The following is a 23,857-nucleotide window of genomic DNA, read 5'->3' on the forward strand; positions in this document are numbered from 1 at the left end:
CAGCAAGGGAATAGCCGAGGCCGAGGCCAGAATGTTCCGGGAACAGCCAGAAATCTGGGCTGCAGGAGTATCCACAGGCCTGGGGGAGGGGAGCTCTGCCTACATTGAGTGACTCAAGGACCCCCTTCCCTGCCCCACCCCAACTGCAGGCCACCTGCAGGGTCCTGGAGGCATGCAGGCCGACCCGGAGCTGGGGCTGTCTGACCTGCAGATGTGGATGACATACCCCCAGGATGCACGCCTGAGGAAGAGGAGGCTGTGGGCACAAGGGAGACAGGCCGGGGAGTGCCCCTCAACGGCCCCCACAGCCCATGGAGCTCTGGCGGGCTCTCGAGGGCTGGCAGTCGGAGGCCACCTGCTGACTGCACTCCCCTGGTCCTCAGGGTCCCAGCAGCACGTCTGCATTCCCACACTAAATGCCAGCACTGAGCATCTGGGACACTGACCAGTATGGCACCTGAGGACCCCCAGCCAGGGCACAGGGCCGTCTGGACAACCCCATGCAGAGTCCTGCCCAGGTTCCAGTCCTCAAGCAGTGTGACCTCTGTGAGCCCTGCCCCCAACTATATACCTGGGAGGCACACCAAGTCAGCAGTTTCCTGGCCCCACAGGCAGCAGAGAGGCCTGCTCCTCCTGAGGATGAGCCCCAACAGGAGCATCGAGTCCTCTCTCCCCTCCTGCCGATGTCTAGGGCCCTCCCTGGCAGCGAGGGCTGGGGTGGGGTGTGAGGAGCCCCCAGCAGAACACAGCTTCGACTCCTCCCAGACTAATAACTTAGTGCAAGGTCACTGTAGGAAGACAGAGCCCTGGGTGGGGCTTGCGGAAAAGTGATACTAAATCCCAACCGTCCCTCTCACATCCTGAGACACAGCAGATGGCACAGTGGAAACACGACGGCACCCATTGAGGAAGGCTGGAGGCAGTGCCCTACCAGGCTCGAGAATCAGGCAGGGGGGCATGAGTAGCTCCACTCTGCCGGCCCCTCCCCTCACATTTAAAATGCCGTTTTCTTTCCCAACCCAAGAAAACCTTCTCAGCCATGGACCTGGGAACATCCTGCCAGTTTCCTGGTCATAATGCAGTTCCCTTCTAACACATCACATTCAGCTTGCTAATATTTTAAGTAGTTTCTATATTCATGGAGGAAATTGATCTCTATCTCCTTTTTTTGCCCTGTTTACTATCAAGCTCGTATTGATCTTATACAATGAGTTGCAAAGGGTTCCCTCCTCTCTTTGCTGGGTTAGATTGCTATTTCTCTCCTAAATGTTTGAAAAATTCACCAGCAAGGTCATGAGAGCCTAGAGTTTTCTTCTGGGAAAGTTTCTGATGTAATTTTTTAAGTACCAATAAAGTCACTTAACGTTTCCACTTCATCTCATTCCCATCTAGACAACAGTTGTGGCTTCTGAGGAATTTGTCCACATCATCTACACTGTGGAATACAGGCATCACACAGTTCATATTTCCTTGCTACCCTCTCTGAAGCCTCACACCTCTGAGCACAAATAGGCACAGCCAAGGCAGAAAAGCCAAATGTAAAAGTGCAGCAACAGTGCCAGTGGGTTTTGCAGGAGCACCTACAGGAAGCAGAGTGGTGGGACCAACATGCGCCAGGGAGAAGGGTGCAGGCTTACTTCCACAGGATCTGTACTGATGTACCATTTGTAGTCTCAATACAAGTTCTTAACTTGGTCAGACTAGAGGCCTGTTAACTTTTCTCAAAGCATCACCTTTTGGTTTCATTGATCTTCTTGTATGTTTTCTGCAGCATCTGATATCTACTCTTCTGTCAAGCATTCCCTTCCTTCTACTTATTTGGTTTTAAGATTCTTAAGATGGAAACCTAATTTTCAGCACTAAACATGTAAGCCTGTAAATATGTCTCTAAATGCTGCATTAGTGACAACCCACACATTTTGATGTTTTTTTGTTCAGTTTGAAATATTTTCTAATTACCCTTGTGCTTTTAATTATAGATGATTTATTTTTTATGTCTTTATTTTTGGCTGTGCTGGGTCTTTGATGCTACACAAGAGCTCTCTAGTTGGGGGCTGCTCTGTTCATTGCAGTGTGTGAGCTTCTCACTGAGGTGGCTTCTCTTGATGTGGAGCACCAGCTCGAGGTGCACAGGCTTCAGAAGCTGTGGCACTCAAGCTTAGTTGCCCAGTGGCATGTGGGATCTTCCCAGACCAGGGATCAAACCCATGTCCCCTGCATTGCAAGGTAGATTCTTAACCACCGAACCACTAGGAAAGCTTGACTATAGATGATTTAGAAGTATATTGTTTCATTTCCATATATTTGGGATTTTCTAAGACTTTTTATTACTGATTTCTAACTTAACTCCACAGCAGTCACAGTACACTCTGTGCAGTTTCAATCCTTTTGAATTTCTTGACACTTGTCTCCTGACACAGCACATGGCCTTAGTGAATAAGCACTGGAAAGAATGCTATGTTATATAAATGCGGTTACTCAAGCTGGTTGGAGGTTTCGTCTACAGTTGCTGAGACAAGTACTGCAATCTCCCACTTTTATCGTGTATTTGTCTAATTGTCTCTGTAGTCCCACCAGCTTTTGCTTCATGTACTTTGAAGCTCTATTATTAGGTGCATATAAGATTGCTAAGCCTTCTTGTTGAATTGACATTTTTATCATTTGTAAATGTCTCTATTTCTGATACTATTCCTTTTCCTGAAATCTACTGATACCAATATAGCACTTTTTCTTATTTGTATTTTCATTACACATTTTTTCTAAGCTTTCACCTTTATCCTGTATCTTTATATTAAAAATTTCTTATGGAGTCTCCCCTGGTGGTTCAGTGGTTAAGAATCCACCTTGCAATGCAGTGGACACAGGTTCAATCCCGGTTAGGGAACCAAGATCTTACCTGCCACAGAGCAACTAAGCCCACACACTACAAACTAGAGAGCCCATGTGCTGCAACTATTGAGCCTGCCAGCAGCAACAAAGGTCCCGCATGCCACAACTAAGACCCGATGAAGCCAAATGAATACATTAAAAAAAAAAAAAGAAATTTCTAATGGACAACATAGATGTGTCATGCTTTTCATCCAACATGACAATCCTTGCCTTTTAACCAGAATGTTTAGCCCTTTACAGTTAGTACAATTATTTGTATTGGTGGTGTATGTCTTACTAGTGTTTTGGGGCTGCCATAACAAAACACCACAGTCTGGGTGACTTAACAGAAATTAATTTTCTCAGGGTTCTGGAAGCTAGAGGTCCAGTTCAGTTCAGTTCAGTCGCTCAGTCATGTCCGACTTTTTGCGACCCCATGAATCACAGCACACCAGGCCTCCCTGTCCATCAAGACAAGGGTATTAGCAGGGCTGGACCCTCCTACGGCAATTGCATGCAGACAACTGCCCACCGGGTCCTCATGTGGGCTTTCCTCAGTGTGTGCTCTTGGTGTCTCTCTCTTAAGGACACCAGTCCTTCTGACTCAGGGGCTCACCCTTACAACCATATTTAACCTTCTCTTCTTAAAGGCCTCATCTCCAGGTGCAGCATCATATGAATGGTACTGTGCCCAGTCTCTCAGTTGTGTCGACTCCTGCAACCCCATGGACTGTAACCCACCAGACTCCTGTGCCCATGGAATCTTACAGGCAAGGATACTGGAGGGGTGTGCCATTTTCCACTCCAGGGGCTCTTCCTTACCCAAGGATCAAACCGGAGTTTTGTATCTTCTGCGTGGGCAGGCAGATTCTTTACCACTAGTGCTGAGAACCCTATCATATGCACAGAGAGGGCCACAATTCAGTGCATAAGAGTGGGGTTCAAGTCTATCATCTTTATTTGTTTTCTATGTGTCCCATCTGTTATTTTTCTTTTTCTCATCTTCTTTTGAGCGGTTTTACCTACCTTCTTCGTTTACTGGCTGTACCTCTTTCATTTTTAGTGGCTTACTATAGGGTTGACAGCAGGTTTCTTTTACTCATCACAGTCTACCTTTAAGCAATAAACCACTTCACATACAGGTGGGAATCTCCATCCACCTTTAACATCCTGTTATTGCTGTCACGTGTTTTACTTCTCCTTATGTCAGAAACACCATTTGGGGAGGTCTTCTATCCTTACCACACACCACCTGGTGCTTTTCATTCTCTGGAGATCAGTTTCCATCTAGCATCTCTTTCCTGCACCAAACAACCTGCTGCTGCTGCTGCTAAGTCGCTTCAGTCATGTCCGACTCTGTGCGACCCCATAGACGGCAGCCCACCAGGCTCCCCCGTCCCTGACAGTTCTCAAAGGCAAGGCTGCTGGACAACTCCTTCAGCGTTCGTTCATCTGGAAAAGGTCTAGTCTGCTTTCATTTCTATTTGCTTTGAATACAGAGTTTAAGGGTCTTTTTTCTTTTCCTTTTGACATTTTGAAGAAGTCATTTCACTGTGCTCTCCTCCTGAGAAGTCATTTTTCATTCTTGTCTTCGCTGATACATAAAATGCCTGGTTTTTATTCTTTGGTGCTGCTGGGTCTTTGTTGCTTTTCAGGCTTTTCTCTAGTTGTGGTGAGCCAGGACTACTCTCTGGTTGCAGCAGTGCACAAGCTTCTCATTGCGGTGGTCTCTCTTACTATGGAGCATGGGCTCTAGGGTATGTGGGCTCAGTGGGTGTGACTTGCGGGCTCTAGAGTATGGGCTTCAGCAGTTGCAGCTTCCAGGCTCTAGAGCATAGGATCAACCGGGCTCTAGAGCACAGGATCAATAGTTGTGGTGCACAGGCTTAGCTGCTCTGCAGCATGTGGGATCTTCCTTTATCAGGGATCAAACCTGTGTCTCCTGCATTGGAAGGTAGATTCTTTACCACTGAGATACCAGGGAAGCCTAACTTGCCTGTTTTGCTTGCTTTTAAGCTGTATTCATCCTTAGTTTTCATCATCAATTACCATGAGCCTTGAAGTGGGTTTTGCTTGGGCTTTTTGGTCTGTGAGTATCCTGCTACATGTGAGTTGAGCTTCATGAATGTGAGCTTATATGTATCATATTTGGGGAAATTTCAGCCACAGTTACTTAAGTATTTTGCTGCCTGCCTCCTGCCCTTCCTCCCTATTTCGTAGGACTCAGATTACACAGGGTGGACCACTCACTATTACCCAATAGGCCACTGAAGCTCTGCTCATTTTTTAATGTCTTCTGGCCACCTTCAGGGCGTTTCAGTGCCTGTCTACTCCTGGAAGACCCAAGGGCAGGCCCTGATCCTCCATCTTCCCGAGAAATGGGGGGTGTCAGGGAACATGGGGCCGAAGGCTCGCTCTGTCCTGCACCCATGAATATCCTAGCTGTGGGGCAGGCACCCAAGTCTGCCTGAAGCCACCAAAGCAGCTGCTCTGCAGTGATGGCAATGTAGGTCTCAGTCAGCCCCGTGTGGTACTTTCCCATGGGGAAGGCTGAAGTCATGTACCAATAATAGGCTCATAGAAATGAATGGGTGAATCATTTTCACCAAAGGAAACAAGTAACTCTGAAGTTACCAGTATCACCCTAACCTTGAGTGAGAAAGGAGGGTCTGTAGAACAGCAGCAGAAATTCCAAGTGAAAAACGTAACCTTGAGGTGCGTTTTTCCAAGTGAAAAACGCAACCAATGTCAAGACTGCCTGCCCCAGGGCACCTAGGAAGTTTCCTGAGCTCTCCAGAGCTGCGTCTCTAGCTTCCAACGTGGACATTTCCAAGGGCAGTTCCTGTGATCCTGCTGCGACCCAGACGCCTTATGGAGAAGAGAAGAACTCAGCTGCCCCTCCCCACAAGCAGGGAGAAAGCCGAGCCAGGAGCTTGGAGGCTGACACCACCAAGCAAGTCAAGCAACGTCCCTCCCAGTCCCCTTTGACTTTCTGGCCTGCATGTCCCCTTGTCTTATGCTTCTAACCTTTTTTTTTTTTAAACAACGAGAGTCATAAATAAAACTTTTTACTGCAAATGGAGAGATGAAACTAAATCAAGCCAGCCAATTATCCTGTAAGTAGTTGCTGCGAACTGAGAGAATGAGGAAGCCACCATTGATGGCATCAGTTTTTAGACATTTTTATTACTAGAAAAAAATTCAGATCTATGTATCAACATTGGTTATGCTCAGTAAGGAAAGTACTTTCTTGGAGGCACACTTTTATTATGCATTAAGCACTTTTGGTTAGAGAATCCCTCAAAGGGTCAGATCTGGTTTATGTCCTGGTGAACATTCAGATTTTGCTCCTGATAACCAAAAGAAAAGCAATGTGAATCAAGACCCATTAATCCTTCACCCAGGATAGAGAACTTGATTTTTAATCAGGCTGAGGCAAGTATTTCTCCCTCAGATAACTAGAGTGCCTCCTGCGTATCTTGTGCAGTTCCTTTTTCCCTGAGACTGAGGGGTGGTGGTCCAATGTCCACCATGGGGCGTGAAGGACGAGTCCATGATTGCTCCCAGGACAAGACAAGAGCACTATGTGCCTCTGCCTAGGGGCTGGATCTAGGCACTAAGGTAACTGGTGAGATAGGTGGCTTCCAATAATGTTTCAGGACAAAGGTGGAGTTCATTTCTTTTCGGGAAGCTTAGTGTTTTGTCCAGTGACCCAGTCATGCCTGGCAGTATCCAATGCCAGGAGCAAACTGGTAAACCATCATCTGCTGCTGGAACAAGAGCAAAGTGGACGGATCCCAAAGGGTCCAGCACAGCACCTTCAGCAACATAAACACTCATTTAAAAGTGCCTGCAGAGAGTGCTGACATCCAACCAGCACAGCTAGACAACACCAGATGCCAGTGGGGCGGTTGGTAGAGCAGCAGGACCTGCCTGCCTACCTGTGCCCAGGCCCTACAAGGCTTGAAGCAGGAGGACCACCACCTGGGGTAGTTGTGGGGAGGGGGAATGGGGCAGCTCAGTAAAAGGCTCCTCGCAGGCGAGCCCCAGACAGACATCAGGGACAGCACTGGGGGTCCCAGGCCCGGCGGGAGCAAGGCCACAGGGTGCAAGCCTCTGAGAGACCTTCAGGGTTCCCGGCAGGAATGGTGGGAGCAGGGGGGCATCCAGGCGTCTCTAGCTGTCTGAGGGAGAGCACTTGGCTGGGGGAGCATGGCTGAGGCTGCCATCAGAAGGGGAGGTGGTACCTCTATGGGTCCCTCCAGCCCTGGGGTGGGCGAGAAGCAGATGGGGCCCGGGGGTGACACAAGGCCTGGTTCTGGCTCTCATCAAAGCTCTATGTCTTCACATCCACATTCCTAGGAACCCTGCGCATGTGAGCTGCCCATCCTCGTAGGTCAGAAGCAATTCCAGGACTCAGACTTTCCAACCTGAGCCCGAAGTCCATGCATGCCAAACCAGAGGCATTTAGAAGCCAGAGGAGAACTGAGAGGCAGCACCCTGGAGGGGGCATGAGGGTCGTCCCCATGTGGGGCCACTCACAACCCCTCACCCCGAGTTAGCTCAGGTTTCTGCTTTCCTCATTAGGAGACAACTCTAATCTCTGGAGGTAGCCATGCTGGCGCCCCACAAGCTGGCTGAATCTCGACCTGGGGCAGGGCCAGCATACAGCATCTGGCTCTCCTCTGAGCAGCCCTGGACACTCACCAAATCTGGTCCCAATCCCGGAGAGCCCAACCGGCCTCGGTGAACAGCAAGGCCCAGCCTCTCCTGAGACTAGCACGTCCCTCAGGCAGAGAGAGAGTTAGGGAGAGCCGGCCCTCCGCGGCATACGAGGCGTAGCTGCTGGTCTCCCGAACTCAGCGGTTGGTCAGGAAAGCTCCCAGCGAGGCCAGGTACCGCTCCAGGCGGTTCCACGAAAGCAACGCGCTGTATCCAGCGTCAAGGTTCATCCCGTCGCTCCCCTCACCAGTGCTCCTCTAGCCAGAAACTGCTCCAGCAGCTGGAAATCGAGTCTGAAGGCCCCACCCCCGCAGCAGGCCCCACCCCGCCCCGCCCAAACCTCCCCTGGAACTCGCGAGACCAGCACCCCCCCTACCCGCCCAGGCACCCGCAGGCGTGCTCTCAAGGATGGCCAGCGAGGGCGCTCTCAGGGTGCAGACGGGAGAAGCGCCCGAGGGCCCAGACGGGGAAGACGTTTCTGTAGCTAGTGTAGCTGATGGCACAGGACTTGTTGAAGACGCCACTGATGTTCCCCTGAAAGGACACAAGGGTTAACACAGTGGCTCCACTAGGTGGACAGCTCCCTGAACCCGACCCTGACCTTACCAGGCGGGCCTACGACCCCCCACCCACCCCCTCCCCACCTCTAGGACCCCAGGCCCTGCAGCAAACCTCAGCCTGGGCCACCAGCCCCTTGCAGGCTCATCTGGATTCATCTGAGGGAGGTCAGCCTCCCCTAACCCCATGCCCTCCTACCCTTCCTTTTCAGTGAGGAGCCATTGGTTCAGCCCAAGTTGTCTTAGCTGTGAGCTTCTCTCCTCCAGCCCTTCCCTGACACCACCAGCCCTAACACCAGCCAGTGCTTCGTGTGCACCAGCCCAGGCCATTAGGACCTGCCACCATCACAGACCTGCTTCCAACCCTAGTGATGTTTGCGAGGCCCAAACCCCCCAGGTGAAACCCCACCCACAGGCCATGAGGGGCATGGGTCCCTGTTGGGGGAGCCACACGTACCTGAGGCCAGTCCCCATTCGGCAGCTGCTTTTCAAGCAGGTAGCTGACTCCTCTCTCCAGGGCCGCCATGTCAGGGTGCCTGGGGGAAAGGGGCATTGAATACTCCCGCCGCCCCCCTGCATGAGACCCCCTCCGGCTGGGTCCTCAGGCTCACACAGCAAGGAACAAGGACAAGGATGAGAAACGCTGCCAGATGATGGACACCCTGAACCTCCAGGCCCGCTGGGAACAGTTAGTCCTCCAGACATCTCAAGGAGCAGGAATGCCACTGGGATGGAGACGAAGGGGCAGGAGGGCAGCCCACCTGTGGCCAAGAGAGCTGTCCCTGCCATGAGCAGTGCTTTCCCGTCCACCTGGCCACTGATCCTCAGGGCCTAACCTCGCTCGCTGCCAGATGAGGCACCAGGAGGCACGATGGCTCAGGTCAGGGTGCAGCCTGTCTGCCCCTGCCCACACCCTTGGCCTTCCTCTGACGGGTTTAGGGAGGTTTCCCAATGGCCCCAAATCCAACAGGGGGCACAGACTGGGGCACCACATACACGTCCGTGTGCATGACTCTGCATGTGTGTGTCATGTGTGCACATGCCTGAGTACGTTTGTGACGCAGAGCCGCTGCAGGTGCTGCCACACAGTCATGCTCTGACAGCCCTGTGCCCTGGCTGACCTTGTTCAGAGGCCTTTTGCAGGACCCACCACCTGGCCCTGTGAACCTGTCACCTAGGAAGGTGGCCCATAGGTCTCCCCCTCCCTCCGCTGCCGTGCCCATCCTGGCTGCTGGCTCACTGTTCTTCCTCCACCTGACCCCACAGCTCCGGAACAGGCCTCAAGCCCCCACCTGACGGCCATCAGCCCCATCAGGGCCCAGCACGTGTTGTGGATCTGGGACTGGGCACTCTGCACATAGCAACGCTGCTCGCAGGACTCAAAGTCTTCCCCCCAGCCTCCGTCTGCCATCTGTCGGGACAGCAGGAAATCACAGGCCCGGGAGATCTCTGCACAGGCAACCCTGCAGAGACAGAAGACACACAGCCATCACTCTGGGCAGGATCCCTGTCCCTCCTCACCCTGGCCAGGCTTCCTTGGGTAATGGAGACGGGGGTGTGGGCCCCCTGCACTCAGCACACCAGAGGGGAGGTGAAAGGGACAGAGGTACCAGCATCACAGGATTTTGGGAGATGACCAGACAGCTGCAGATGGGCTCCTGCACGTGACACAACCCAGCCTGGCCAGCCTCCTGGCCTGTGGCTGCTCCTGCTCCAGCCCGGGTGTGGGACTTGGGTGGGGCAGGTGAGCTGGGGGAGGGCAGAGGGCCGAAGGCTTCCTGCCCCACACCAGCAAGGAGGCTCTGCAGAGCAGTGAGGCACAGGACCTCATATATTTTTCTGGAAAACTGATCTTTTCTCACTGTTTAAAAGCATGTAAAAAACAACCCCAAAGTCAAACATCAGAGAAGAAACCCCCCCAGCAGAGTATTATGCTGAGAAGAACCCCTCCCACCACAAGGCAAATGCCTGCACTCACCCATTATGGTAGGTGTGCCCCATGCAGGCGAAGGCTTCCAGCCCAAACCAGGTGCCGTACGTGAAGCACACACCCCAGGAGCTGGAGGAAGACAAAGGGGAACAGCCCGGTCCCTGAGTTCTCAGCAGGGCGCCAGACAACAGGCTGCAGGCACCTCCAGCACCCTCTGGAGTGCAGGGAGGGGCTGCCTCTGTTTCCAAGGAAAACATCCATAAGCCTTCAACATGGAGACAGACCCGCCCAACCTGGCCTCCACAGACGGCTCCAGAAGCCAGATCCAAGCCCAGAGGAAGTGGGTGAGGAGCCATCAGGCCACCAAGTACTTCCAACACCCTTGGCTACACTGCCCAGCAAAACGCTGAGCAGTGACTGTGGGGGAAGGCCCAGGAGCATGTCCAGAGACTTCTGGGCAGCACAGTGACCCCTTCCCACCCCTGCGCCTGGCATCTGCACCCACAGGCAGCACTCACCCTTCCCAGGAGCCATCAGGCCTCTGCTTCTGCCGACAGAACTGCAAGCCCCGCTCGAGGGTCTCCCTGCAACACAGTGGGACGTCGCGCTGTCCATTCCAGCAAAGCAGCAGTGCACCTGCTGCCCTACCCCACATGCTGCCGCCTCAGAGGCATGAACATCACTCAGTCAGTTCAGTCGCTCGGTCGTGTCCGATTCTTTGCGACCCCATGGACTGCAGCACTCCAGGCTGCTTTCAACCACCAGCTCCCGGAGTTTGCTCAAACTCATGTCCATCAAGTTGGTGATGCCATCCAACCATCTCATCCTCTGTCATCCCTTCTCCTCCTGCCTTCAATCTTTCCCCAGCATCAGGGTCTTTTCCAACAAGTCAGTTCTCATCAAGTGGCCAAACTACTGGAGTTTCAGCTTCAGCATCACTCCTTCCAGTGAATATTCAGGACTGATTTCCTTTAGGATTCAATGGTTGGATCTCTTTGCAGTCCAAGAGACTCTTAAGAATCTTCTCCAACACCACAGTTCAAAAGCATTAATTCTTCGGTGCTCAGCTTACTTTATGGTCCAGCTCTCACATCCATACATGACGACTGGAAAAATCATAGCTTTGACTAGATGGACATTTGTTAGCAAAGTAATGTCTCTGCTTTTTAATATGCTGTCTAGGTTGGTCATGCCTTTTCTTCCAAGAAGCAAGCATCTTTTAATCCCATGGCTGCAGTCACCATCTGCAGTGGTTTTGGAGCCCAGCGTTTCACATGACATACTCTGCATATAAGTTAAATGAGTAAGCTGACAATATACAGCCTTGACACACTCCCTTCCCAATTTGGAACCAGTCCATTGTATCATGTCTGGTTCTAATTGTTGCTTCTTGACCTACATACAGATTTCTCAGGAGGCAGGTCAGGTGGTCTGGTATTCTCATCTCTTGAAGAATTTTCCACAGTTTGTTGTGATCCACACAGTCAAAGGCTTTGGCATAATCAATAAAACAGAAGTAAATGTTTTTCTGGAACTCTCTTGCTTTTTCAATGATCCAACAATGTTGGCAATTTGATCTCTGGTTCCTCTGCCTTTTCTAAATCCACCTTGAACATCTGGAAGTTCATGATTCATGTACTATTGAAGCCTGGCTTGGAGACTTTTGAGCATTACTTTGCTAGCATGTGAGATGAGTGCAATTGTGCAATAGTTTGAGCATTCTTTGGCATTGCCTTTCTTTGAGATTGGAATGAAAACTGACCTTTTCCAGTCCTGTGTCCACTGCTCAGTTTTTCAAATTTGCTGGCATACTGAGTGCAGCACTTTCACAGCATCATCTTTTAGGATTTGAAATAGCTTAGCTGGAATTCCATCACCTACACTAGCTTTGTTTGTAGTGATGCTTCCTAAGGCCCACTTGACTTCGCATTCTAGGATGTCTGGCTCTAGCTGAGTGATCATACCATTGTGGTTTTCTGGGTCATTAAGATCTTTTTATATAGTTCTTCTGTGTACTCCAGACACCTCTTCTTAATATCTTCAGCTTCTGTTAGGTCCATACCATTTCTGTCCTTTATTGTGCCCAATATGAGCATGATCTCCCTTAAAATACATAAAATAAGTATAAGCATGATCTTCCTTAAAATATGTAATGACAAATGGTTCATAGAGGAGATATGAAAGAACAGCGATCACAGGTCACAGGAGGAGAGTGAAGAGGCAGATAAAGGAGCAAATGAAGGAGAGAAAATCTCAGGGACAAGCCCAGAAGAGAAGCAGGTACAAAGGGGATCAGTGTTACCAAAAACAGGGTCAGTGATATAGATAGGTTTAAGTCACACAAATGAAATTTTCTAAATAAACATAAAGTGAGAGAGAAAATGATACATTCAGAGGGCAGAGAAGGTCCATCACAGGCCTAACTGATACTTCTGAAGCAGACTGGGTTCTCTGAAAAGGCTAGAGGTGAAGGTATGCATACAACCTCAGGATGACTCACCCCCCACAATGCTCACTTGCCCCCAGGCACTCAGCCCATGTCATCCTTGAGTGGTGGCCCATAACCTGCATGTAGCCAGCTGACCCTGCAAGTTGACGGTCACTGCCTCCAGCTCCCCTTGACTGGTGGATGGACTGCCTGGCGCTACTGGACCCACCCTTGCTGGTTCTCATGGAGCCACTGTACAGAGGCCCCTGTGTCAGGAACTCGAGGGTGGCTCTAGCCAGCCGTCAGCAAGGACATGGGGCCTGGGGCCAACAACCCACAGGGGATGGAAACAGGCCAACAACCACACGCATTTGGGGCAGACCCCAGTTGAGGCTCAGGTGAGGCCCCCGCACTGCCAGCATCCTGATGGCCACCTAGGGAAATCCAGAGCAGGGGCCCAGACTCCTGACCCACAGAAACTATGAGGTGATAAACGTGTGTTGCTTTGGGTGACCAAGTCTGTCATAATACTGTCACCCAGCAAGAGGTACTAGTACAAAGGATGAAGGAACAAATAAATAACCAGCAATGAAAAGTGATATGACTCTAGTTTTAGCAGAAATTAAAAAGTGAAAAAAAGAAAAACACATACATTTGGAAACTTAGACAAAACATACAAATTACTCAGAATATTAACTTGTCAAAACTGCCTCAAGAATAAAGGGCCTGAATAGTCCTACAACTACTAAAGATATGCATAAAAAACAAACTTTGCCCAGAAAAAGAACTCCAGGTCTAGATATTTTATAAGTGAATTCTACTGAATCACCAAGAACAATCATTCTAATCTTACACAAACTCTTCTAGGGAATAGAAAGAGGAAGGTTTTCCCTGGTTCATTCTGGGAGCTCAATGTAAGCTGCTCAATCAGCCAGATAAGAGTGATGTGGTAAAGTAAAAACTTCAGACTGTTCATTAATGGACACAGATGGCAAGCTTCCAAATGTCATTCTTAATGGAGAAATATTACAAGCATTGTCCTTCAAAATCAGGAAAGATGCCACTATTACCAGTTCTGCTAAGCAAAATACTAAAGGTCTCAGCCAGGGCAATCAAACAAGAAAATGGACTACAGGCCTATAGATTGAAAGGAAAAATATGTCATTTATAAGCTTTCTCTAAGAGAAAACCCAAAAGAATCTATAAGCAATTATTCAGAACAGAAAGAGTTGTCTAGATGGATTCACTGGCGAATTCTACCAAACATTAGAGGAAGAAATTATACCACCTCTACAATCTCTTCCAAAGACCAGAACAGGGAATTCTGCCTTATTCACTTGATGAGCACAGCATACTAAAAACAGATAAGCACATTATAAGAAAGGAAAACTATAGGTCAGTATCTCTCAGTAGCACAGGCATTAAAAAATCCTCAATAAAATATTAGCAAATCCAATCTAATCACGTATGAAAAGAATTACATATCACAAGTGAGATTTATCCCAGGTATGAAACAACTGGTTCAACACTGAAAAATCTAATAATGCAATCTATCAAATCAACCGGCTAAAGAAGAAGAGAAATCACATGACCAAATAAACAGCTATAGAAGAAATATTTACCAAAATCTAACACTTACTCATGATAAAAAAAAAAAAAAACTTTCAGCAAGCTAGGGACAGAAAGGAAGTTCCTCCAGTTCCTCAACTTGATAAAGGGCAGCCACAAAAACCTATAGCTAATATCATAATAGTGGTGAGAAACTAGATGCTTTCCTGCCAAATCAGGAACAAGAATGTCTACTCTCGGCACTGATATTCAACTCCATATGGGAAGTCCTAGGTAAAGCAACAGGACAAGAAAAGGAAATAAAAGGGATACATATTGGGGATGAAGAAATAAAACTGTCTTTGTTCACAGATTACCTGATTATTTACCTAGAAAATCCCAAAGATTCAACCAAAAAACTCCTGGAACTACTAAATAATTATACCGAGGTTGCAGGATACAAGATTAATATACAATAGACAGTTGTTTTCCTACCACAATGAACAATTTGATTCTGAAATTAAAATCACAATACCCATTATGTTAGCACCAAAAAATTTTTAATGCAAAGAGTGAATCTGAATGTAAACTGTGGACTTGGGATGACAATAATGTGTTGATACTGGTTCATCAATTGTAAATTAAAAAAAGATGTACCAAATTAATGTAGGATATTAATAACAGGGAAACAAAGTGGGAGGGAAGTGGCTAAACAGGAACCCTCTATGCAATCTCTGTAAACCTAAGACTGCTGTATAAGACAAAGTGTATTAAAAACTTCATTAAAGTTTAGGAAACTGTCTAGCTAGAAGATCAATATTAAAATCAATTGCAGATGATCCTGGAAAGATGGCAGGGCAGGCAGCACAGGGGTCCCTCTCCCACCAGGACAACAACTACACTGGCAGAATGTGTCCAACAGGACTATTCTGGAAGCCCGACAACTGTTGAAGGACTGGAGGGTAACTGTTCTCAGCTCTTATCACAGAAGCACTACCCATCCCCTACCCCAGGGCTTAGTGGGCAGCTGTACATGTGCCTTGGAGCATCTGCTCATGTGCCTTGGAGCATCTGTAGGGCTCAGGGTGGGCTTCCCTGGTGGGTCAGACAGTAAAAGAGTCTGCCTGCGATGCGGGAGACCTGGGTTCGATCCCTGGGTTGGGAAGATCTCCTAGAGGAGGGCATAACAACCCACTCCAGTATTCCTGCCTGGAGAATCCCCATGGATAGAGGAGCCTGGCAAACTACAGTCCATGGGGTTGCACAGAGTTGGACACGACTGAGCAACTAAGCACAGCACAGCACAAGAGAGTTTTCTCCTATGTGGGAGGACTTACTGCAACTTCTTATTTCTCAAACTTTGGTCATAGACTATCGGAGAATTATGATTAACATTATAATTGGTTAAATTTTTAAAAAGAAAGACTATTGTGTATTGATAGTTTGGGTTAGCAGTTCACAAACTTTAACTATCTATGAATCATCTGGGATGTTATATAAATGCAGGCTCTAGCTTAGGAGGTCTAGGACAGGCCCAAGTGGATGGGCCCATTTCAAAGAGTGCCCAGAGACCGGGATGTGTGTCCTACACCATGACTAGGGACATAACACTTGAAAGGGCCTGGGCACAATGTGCTACCTGTGCCAGTGCCTCTCCTCCTAGCGGGCCTGGATTTCCTGGCTGCTTGACAAGCCCACCTTAAAAAGTGCTGGCGGAGCCCCACTGAGGTGCAGCCCAACTTGTCTGACCTTTAACCTATTCCTGTTTTCTCGCCACTTCACTATCCTTTTTCTTTATGGTGAAGGACTCCATTCTTTGACCTAGCACAGATACAGGTACGTGTGTTTTTAGGGTTTTTTTTTTTTAAGAAGTTTTATTGATATATAATTGACATATGATATATTACTTGAAGTATATAATTTAGTAAGTTCTACTACATGTATACACTTGAGAAAGCATTGTCATACTGAGGACAATGGACAAACCATCCCCCTAATGTGTCCTTATGCTCCTGATGCTCCCTCCACCCTCTGGAAACCAATGATCTGCTTCCATTACAAAGATCAATCTGTCTTTTCTAGAGTGCTAAAGAAAAAGAATCATAAGCACGTAAAAGAAAAGAAAATGTACATACTATCTATACCTATATCTATATAAAGAAATAGTGTACACCTTCAATTTTATCCATAATTTATAGATTTGTTATAGATTCATTTATCTATATGCAAAAGAACGCTCAAACTACTGCACAATTGCATTCATCTCACATGCTAGTAAAGTAATGCTCAAAATTCTCCAAGCCAGGCTTCAGCAATACGTGAACTGTAAATTCCCTGATGTTCAAGCTGGTTTTATAAAAGGCAGAGGAACCAGAGATCAAATTGCCAACATCCGCTGGATCATGGAAAAAGCAATAGAGCTCCAGAAAAACATCTATTTCTGCTTTATTGACTATGCCAAAGCCTTTGACTGTGTGGATCACAATAAACTGGAAAATTCTGAAAGAGATGGGAATACCAGACCACCTAACCTGCTTCTTGAGAAATCTGGATGCAGGTCAGGAAGCAACAGTTAGAACTAGACATGGAACAACAGACTGGTTCCAAATAGGAAAAGGAGTACGTCAAGGCTGTATATTATCACCCTGCTTATTTAACTTATATGCAGAGTACATCATGAGAAGCGCTGGACTGGAGGAAACACAAGCTGGAATCAAGATTGCCCAGAGAAATATCAATAACCTCAGACATGCAGATGACACCACCCTTATGGCAGAAAGTGAAGAGGAACTAGAAAGCCTCTTGATGAAAGTAAAAGAGGAGAGCGAAAAAGTTGGTTTAAAGCTCAACATTCAGAAAATGAAGATCATGGCATCTGGTCCCATCACTTCATGGGAAACAGATGGGGAAACAGTAGAAACAGTATCAGACTTTATTTTTTTAGGCTCCAAAATCACTGCAGATGGTGACTGCAGCCATGAAATCCAAGCTTACTCCTTGGAAGAAAAGTTATGACCAACCTAGATAGCATATTCAAAAGCAGAGACATTACTTTGCTGACTAAGGTCTGTCTAGTCAAGGCTATGGTTTTTCCTGTGGTCATGTATGGATGTGAGAGTTGGACTGTGAAGAAGGCTGAGCACTGAAGAATTGATGCTTTTGAACTGTGGTGTTGGAGAAGACTCTTGAGAGTCCCTTGGACTGCAAGGAGATCCAACCAGTCCATTCTGAAGGAGATCAGCCCTGGGATTTCTTTGGAAGGAATGATGCTAAAGCTGAAGCTCCAGTACTTTGGCCACCTCATGCGAAGAGTTGACTCATTGGAAAAGACTCTGATGCTGGGAGGGATTGGGGGCAGGAGGAGAAGGGGATGACTGAGGATGAGATGGCTGGATGGCATCATGGACTCGATGCACGTGAGTCTGAGTGAACTCCAGGAGATGGTGACAGACAGGGAGGCCTGGCGTGCTGCGATTCATGGTGTCACAAACAGTTGGACATGACTGAGCAACTGAACTGACTAACTGAACTGATATAGGTAATAGTTATTACTTATACTTAGTAAGTAAGTAAGTTATTACTTATACATATAAGTAATCATTTCATAAAGTACAAAATAGAATGCATGCATGGCATATACTGAAAACAAGAAACATATGTCCATTTATAAAAGTTTTCTTTCAGTTAGTTCCATGGTTTTACATGCAAAGCTACAGGCAGTAATGTACACTGTATTTCTTCTAAGGAATGACTGAACATGTGTGAAAATCACCTTTCTCATAGGACGGCAAATTGAGTGACAAAGGGCTGTGCACCAGTCAAACAGGCCAGCACAGCCACACCACCCTGCACACACAGTTGTAACTCCTCAAAGCCAGGTGCAACCACTCTCTGATAGGCCCCTGCTTTGCTGCCTTGTCTTTTCAGATTTCAGCCAGGGGGCAATCTTATAACTACTTGCAAGGCTGGGAATTCTGGTGGAGTTTTCAAAGACAGTCACAGCTGATAGTTGAAGCTGCCACCAGTTCAGAAGTTTTTCTCCCATCTTTCAGATCTTTATTCTGCCTACTCAACTCAGAGAGCAACCCCCTTCAGCAGCTATGTGGGGATCCTGCATCCCTGCCTGTTCGGTCCTTCCCACTCTAGCAGAGAACGCCAGGATGAACCCGTAGACACAAAGGAATCTCATAATGTAATTTTCAAAAAGCATATGGTTTAACTGTATTATGTAGAAAGAGTTCACAATCATTTGCTGTAGTTCACAGGCAACTATGCTATCCTCTAAGAGTGACAACTGGCTTCCCAGGTGGTGAAGTGGTAAAGAATCTGCCTGCCAATCCAGGAGATGCAAGAGACATGGGCTTGTCCCGTGGGTCGGGATGATCCCTTGGAGGAGGAAATGGTGTTGCTGCTCCAGTATTCTCATTTGGAAAAACCCATGGACAGAGGAGCCTGGCAGGCTATCCTGCCAGGATAAAAAAAAAAAGAGTCGAACATGACTAAGCAACTGAGCACACACACACAGTTGAGAGTGACAACTGCCTTGCATCCTTTCTAGATAAGCTTTATAAGTTTTTGAAATTGAGAAAATAACATTTGAACTAATAAAGTTGAAACTACAGCATTTAAAAAAGAGGCTTTTCAAAGAAAATACAAACTGCCTATAGCAAGTTCCCTTGCCAAAACTGATTTGCAAAAGAGCTAAGCTTGTTCCTTTGTTTACAAAACTACAAGAAATAATACGGATGAAAAAAGTGGACTATATAGGAGAAGTCGGATGTATGTTTTCAGTAGAAGGCGTGAGGGATAAATATGCATTTTCATTCAAGGAAAAAAGAAAGTAATTTTGTTCTAAGGTAAAATGACTGTTCCAGAATAAAAAAGGATAAAGGAAAAAACCTGAATGGATGTAAAAATCTATAGGTTTATAGCTTCTATAGGTTTATAGAAAAGGAATTATAAGAAAGGAATTTTATGTTTAGTCAAGTCAACTAAGATTAGAATGGATTTTATGCTAGTTTTTTAAAAAGGAAGAATTTTAATATCAAAATCACTGGTACAAAATTAGGATTTGTTTTTCTTTGTTAAAAGGATATTTTTCTTAGATTGTTGGTCTGATCTTAATAAGAAAGATTTTTGTTTACCTTTAATATAATATGCCTAGGAAACTAAAATTCTATGATTTGTCTTTATCAGGTCTTTGATTACTTAAGAAAACTGAGTCTTCTCTACTAAAAGAAAGAAAAAAAATTTTTTTCACTACTATCTAACTTTCATTATGTGTTAAATTTCATGGGAAATACTGTCAAATAAGAAGTGAGGCTGAACTTTTTTTTAGGAAATATTTATATGGAAATTGTTAATATAAATATTCCAAAAAACACAGGCTTTCTTGGTGGCTCAGCAGTAAACAATCAGCCTGCAATGCAGGAGACACAGATTCAATCCCCGAGTTGGGAAAATCCCCTGGAGAAGGAAAAGGCAACCCACTCCAGTATTCTTGGGGAGAAATCCCATGGACAGAGGCGCCTGGCAGGCTATGGTCCATGGGGTCACAAAAGAGTCACACGTGACTTAGCAACTAAACAACAATCAGAAATCATGAAATTCCCCAAAATCTGGTATGTCTTGATATAATGTCATCAGTCATAATACCAATTATTGTCATTTACAAACAGTTATTATTATTTTAAAATAGTTATTATTTGTTTTACTTTGAGGCTTTTGCAAAAATATTCCTGCAGAAGTGCTTCATCTTCAAAGAGATTCGTGGAAAAAACTCTGACAAGTCCTCTAGAATGAAGGTTTCTGATAAATTTAGGATCAAAACACAGAATTGGGTAAAAATTTCTAGAACTCTGACGGAAAACTGGTGAATTCATAAAACTGATAACAAAAGATCAAGATCAACAAGCATTAATCACTGGAGACCAAATGAACTGATGAAGGTAATTATAATTTTTATAACTTAATTTAAAACTTTATTGCTCATTCTTTATCATTTCATTTTCCAAATTTAAAGAACCCCTTTTCTTCTCTTTTTGGAGAAGGAAATGGCAACCCATTCCAAGTATTCTTGCCTGGAGAATCCCATGGACAGAGGAGCTTGGTGGGCTACAGTCCACGGGTTGCAAAGAGTCAGACAAAACTGAGCGACTTCACTCACTTCACTTTCTTCTCTTTTAAGCTATCTTTAAACAGTAATTTGGTAAACAGTTATCTTTTTCTCCCAATCCGGTCCCCCCAGATCAAATTCTGAAACTCCTATTAAACATTCTAATTTTTCATTAACAATACATATTTGTGAAAGTTCAATACAAATCTGTTCCAGTAACAGGCCATAACTGGACAATTCCTTGGCTTGGCCTCTTAGCCTAAAGAGAAGCTGAAGGTCTAATCTGAGATTCCTCATGAAAAGCTTCAGCAAAACAGATTTTTTAAAAATTACATGGTCAGTCACTATTCCAGTTACACTTACATAAATAATCAGGACAAGTTTATTGAAAGTGGACTTGGGTATCTTTGACAGAAATGGAGGTTACTATGGATAGAAAAACTATTCTTCAATAATACACAATTATGTACATTAGATGGGAATACCAGACCACCTGACCTGCCCCTTGAGAAATCTGTATGCAGGTCAGGAAGCAACAGTTAGAACTGGACATGGAACAACAGACTGGTTCCAAATTGGGAAAGAAGTACATCAAGGCTGTATATTGTCACCCTGCTTATTGAACTTATGTGCAAAGTACATCATGAGAAACACTGGGCTGGATGAACCACAAGCTGGAATCAAGATTGCCAGGAGAAATATCAATCACCTCAGATATGCAGATGACACCACCCTTATGGCAGAAAGTGAAGAACTAAAGAGCCTCTTGATGAGAGTGAAAGAGGAGAGTGAAAAAGTTGGCCTAAAGCTCAACATTCAGAAAACGAAGATCATGGCATCCGGTCCCATCACTTCATGGCAAACAGATGGGGAAACAGTGGAAACAGTGGCTGACTTTATTTTCTTGGGCTCCAAAATCACTGTAGATGGTAACTGCAGCCATAATATTAAAAGATGCTTGCCCCTTGGAAGAAAAGTTATGACCAACCTAGACAGCTTATTAAAAAGCAGAGACATTACTTTGTCAACAAAGGTCCGTCTAGTCAAGGCTATGGTTTTTCCAGTAGTCGTGTATGGATGTGAGAGTTGGACTATAAAGAAAGCTGAGTGCCAAAGAATTGATGCTTTTGAACTGTGGTGTTGGAAAAGACTCTTCAGAGTCCCTTGGACTGCAAGGAGATCCAACCAGTCCATCCTAAAGGAGATCAGTCCTGGGTATTCATTGGAGGGACTGATGGTGAAGCTGAAACTCCAATCACTTGGCCACCTCATGCAAGGAACTGACTCATTGGAAAAGACCCTGATGCTGGGAAAGATTGAGGGCAGGAGGAAAAGGGGACGACAGAGGATGAAATGGTTGGATGGCATTACCAACTCAATGGACCTGAGTTTGGGTAAACTCCAAGAGTTGGTGATGGACAGGGAGGCCTGGCGTGCTGCAGTCCATGAGGTCACAAGGAGTTGGACAGGACTGAGCGACTGAACTGAACTGAACTGATGTACATTAGATGCTAGTATCATTAATTGTCTTTGAAGTTTGTTTCCTAAGTGTACACTGGACTGAATCCTGAATTCTGATTTCTTCCTGTATGTGGATAGAACTCTTCAAATTAACACTGCCAATTTTCTTCCATCTTCTGAGTTCACTACAAAATGAATGCTGCCCTTTTCTCAAACTTTGCAAGCAAAAGCTGGACAACTTGATACAAACTTCAACAGCTCATGCAAGGACAGTCTTCATGCCTATTGCTATGTGGCTACTCAGAAAGATCACCAGAGACTCACACTGAGAACCAGGACTATCTTATCTGATTGCCACACCTGTCCTCACTTCATCTGACAATGCTTTGAACCCAACACCTAGAAATTTTCTCAACGGGCTGCTCCCCAAACTCAGAAACTGAAGTTATAATTTGCTTTAACTGTTACTCATTGCTTTCTTTTGTTTCCACAGAAATGCCTCTCACTGAATTACCAGATGGCTCAGATCATATAAAGGACTGATTTAGGTGGAAGCAAATGTGCAATACTGCCTCCTGAAGTAAAGCCCCCTATGTGCCTCAGGAATGCTGAGGACATGCAGTTGCTGACACACTATATGTTACATAAACAATGTTTAAAGTTTCTGAAGGTTGAGTCAGAAAGCTAATACCTGTATCTGAGGATAACCCATCTAATTTACTTAATTGATCAAATTTTGGCTCTGGGAAAATTTTCAGTCTTGACCGTTGTTCTTTTTATAATTATCACATTAAACTCTCAATGGTTTTAAATGTCTGTCCGCAGCCACTCACATGCCAAATGCCAGCCATCAGAATGAGACAACGGGGTGAAATCTGCAGCAACCACATGAATGATGAACATCATGACTACATGGCCCTCCCACCTGTCAATTCAGCTAATGAGAAAGGAGACACCAACGGTAGAGACAAAGAGTAATGTGGCACTGGCTGGTGATCCTCCCAGACAGCCAAGACAGTGACCGAAAAACCTGAGTGCAGCCTTGAAAATTCCCCAAGCAGACAAAACCAGCTTAATCATACACACTAATTTAGCTTAGTTTGTAGGTCCAACTTGATCTGGGTCATTTCTTGTTTACACCTCTGGAAATCATAAAGAAAACTTCTCAAACTTGATACAAAGTAAACACTGAAAATTTTAGTACTGTAAACCAATCATTGTGAAGAATAAACGTTCTGTTTTCTCACAATATAAGCTGCTTTATAACAATATATACCCAACTCTCATTCAGAGTTTCGGTTTGAGCACTCTTGGTTTGCAGACTGTTTTTTTGGTGTGTGCAAGATAAATTATTACTAATTACTGCTTCAATGATTCATTGGTTTCCCTTTAGCTATTTAACAAAATAAAAACCTTTGACAAAATCCTGAACAAAATACTTACCAAATCCAACAATCTAGAAAAAGGAAAGCACATAATGACCATGAATCATGAAACAATAGAATCATTCAAGGATGAAGGAAAATCTACAAACATTGCATAGAAGCCCCATAACACAGCAAGTCCACATCCACATCCACAAGAAATGGGAACCTCTATGCCCCAAAGACAAGTGTAAGGGGCTTCACAGCAGGATGGTTCATCATAACCCACTGAGAGGCCCCCAAAGATCCAGGACAGCACATGCATAAACAAAACATGGGATCTGTATTTGACAGCGGAGACAGACGTGGGGTTCCACCTGGGATCACAGTGGGAAGGAGAACCAGGAGGGGAGCTTCTGGTACCACGTTTGCTTGATATGGTCACATGGGTGTGTGGGTGAATACTTCGTTATTCACCCAACGGCTACATGTAGGGTTTGTGCGCTTCTCTGAACATGTGCCGAACTTTACCAGGAAAGGTGTACGTCAAAATTCTATTATCTGAGTACAGGTGGAGCATTCCTCACTTTATTGCACTTTGCTTTATGAACTTTGCAGATACTATGTTTTTTTATTTTTACAAACTGAAGGTTCAAGGCAACCTTGCATCGAACAAGTCTATCAGGGCCATTCTCCAACAGTATTTGCTCACTTCATGTCTCTCCCATTTTGGTAATTCTCACAATATTTCAAACTTTCTCATTACCATTATATATCAGTTGTGGTGATCTATAATCAGTAATCTTTGAAGTTACTATTACAAAAACAATTCGACTCGCTGAAGGCTAAGATGATGGTTAATAT

The 23,857-nt window shown here is 45.8% G+C and overlaps 1 protein-coding gene across 2 annotated transcripts in view; it reads right to left on the reverse strand.

Moving 5' to 3' along the window:
- Positions 1-7,992: 7,992 nt before the first annotated feature.
- The window catches only part of LSS (lanosterol synthase), a 30,054-nt gene continuing 14,189 nt past the window's right edge, over positions 7,993-23,857 (reverse strand). For both annotated transcript variants that reach the window (XM_068974409.1, XM_068974400.1), the window contains exons 18-22: positions 10,596-10,661; positions 10,126-10,206; positions 9,440-9,610; positions 8,605-8,683; positions 7,993-8,124 (exon numbers count right to left, since the gene is read on the reverse strand). In XM_068974409.1, coding sequence (XP_068830510.1) covers positions 7,993-8,124; positions 8,605-8,683; positions 9,440-9,610; positions 10,126-10,206; positions 10,596-10,661 — 529 coding nt within the window. The remainder of the gene's footprint in view (positions 8,125-8,604; positions 8,684-9,439; positions 9,611-10,125; positions 10,207-10,595; positions 10,662-23,857) is intronic.

Source organism: Capricornis sumatraensis, chromosome 1 (assembly GCF_032405125.1).
Source record: "Capricornis sumatraensis isolate serow.1 chromosome 1, serow.2, whole genome shotgun sequence".
Lineage (NCBI taxonomy): Eukaryota > Metazoa > Chordata > Mammalia > Artiodactyla > Bovidae > Capricornis > Capricornis sumatraensis.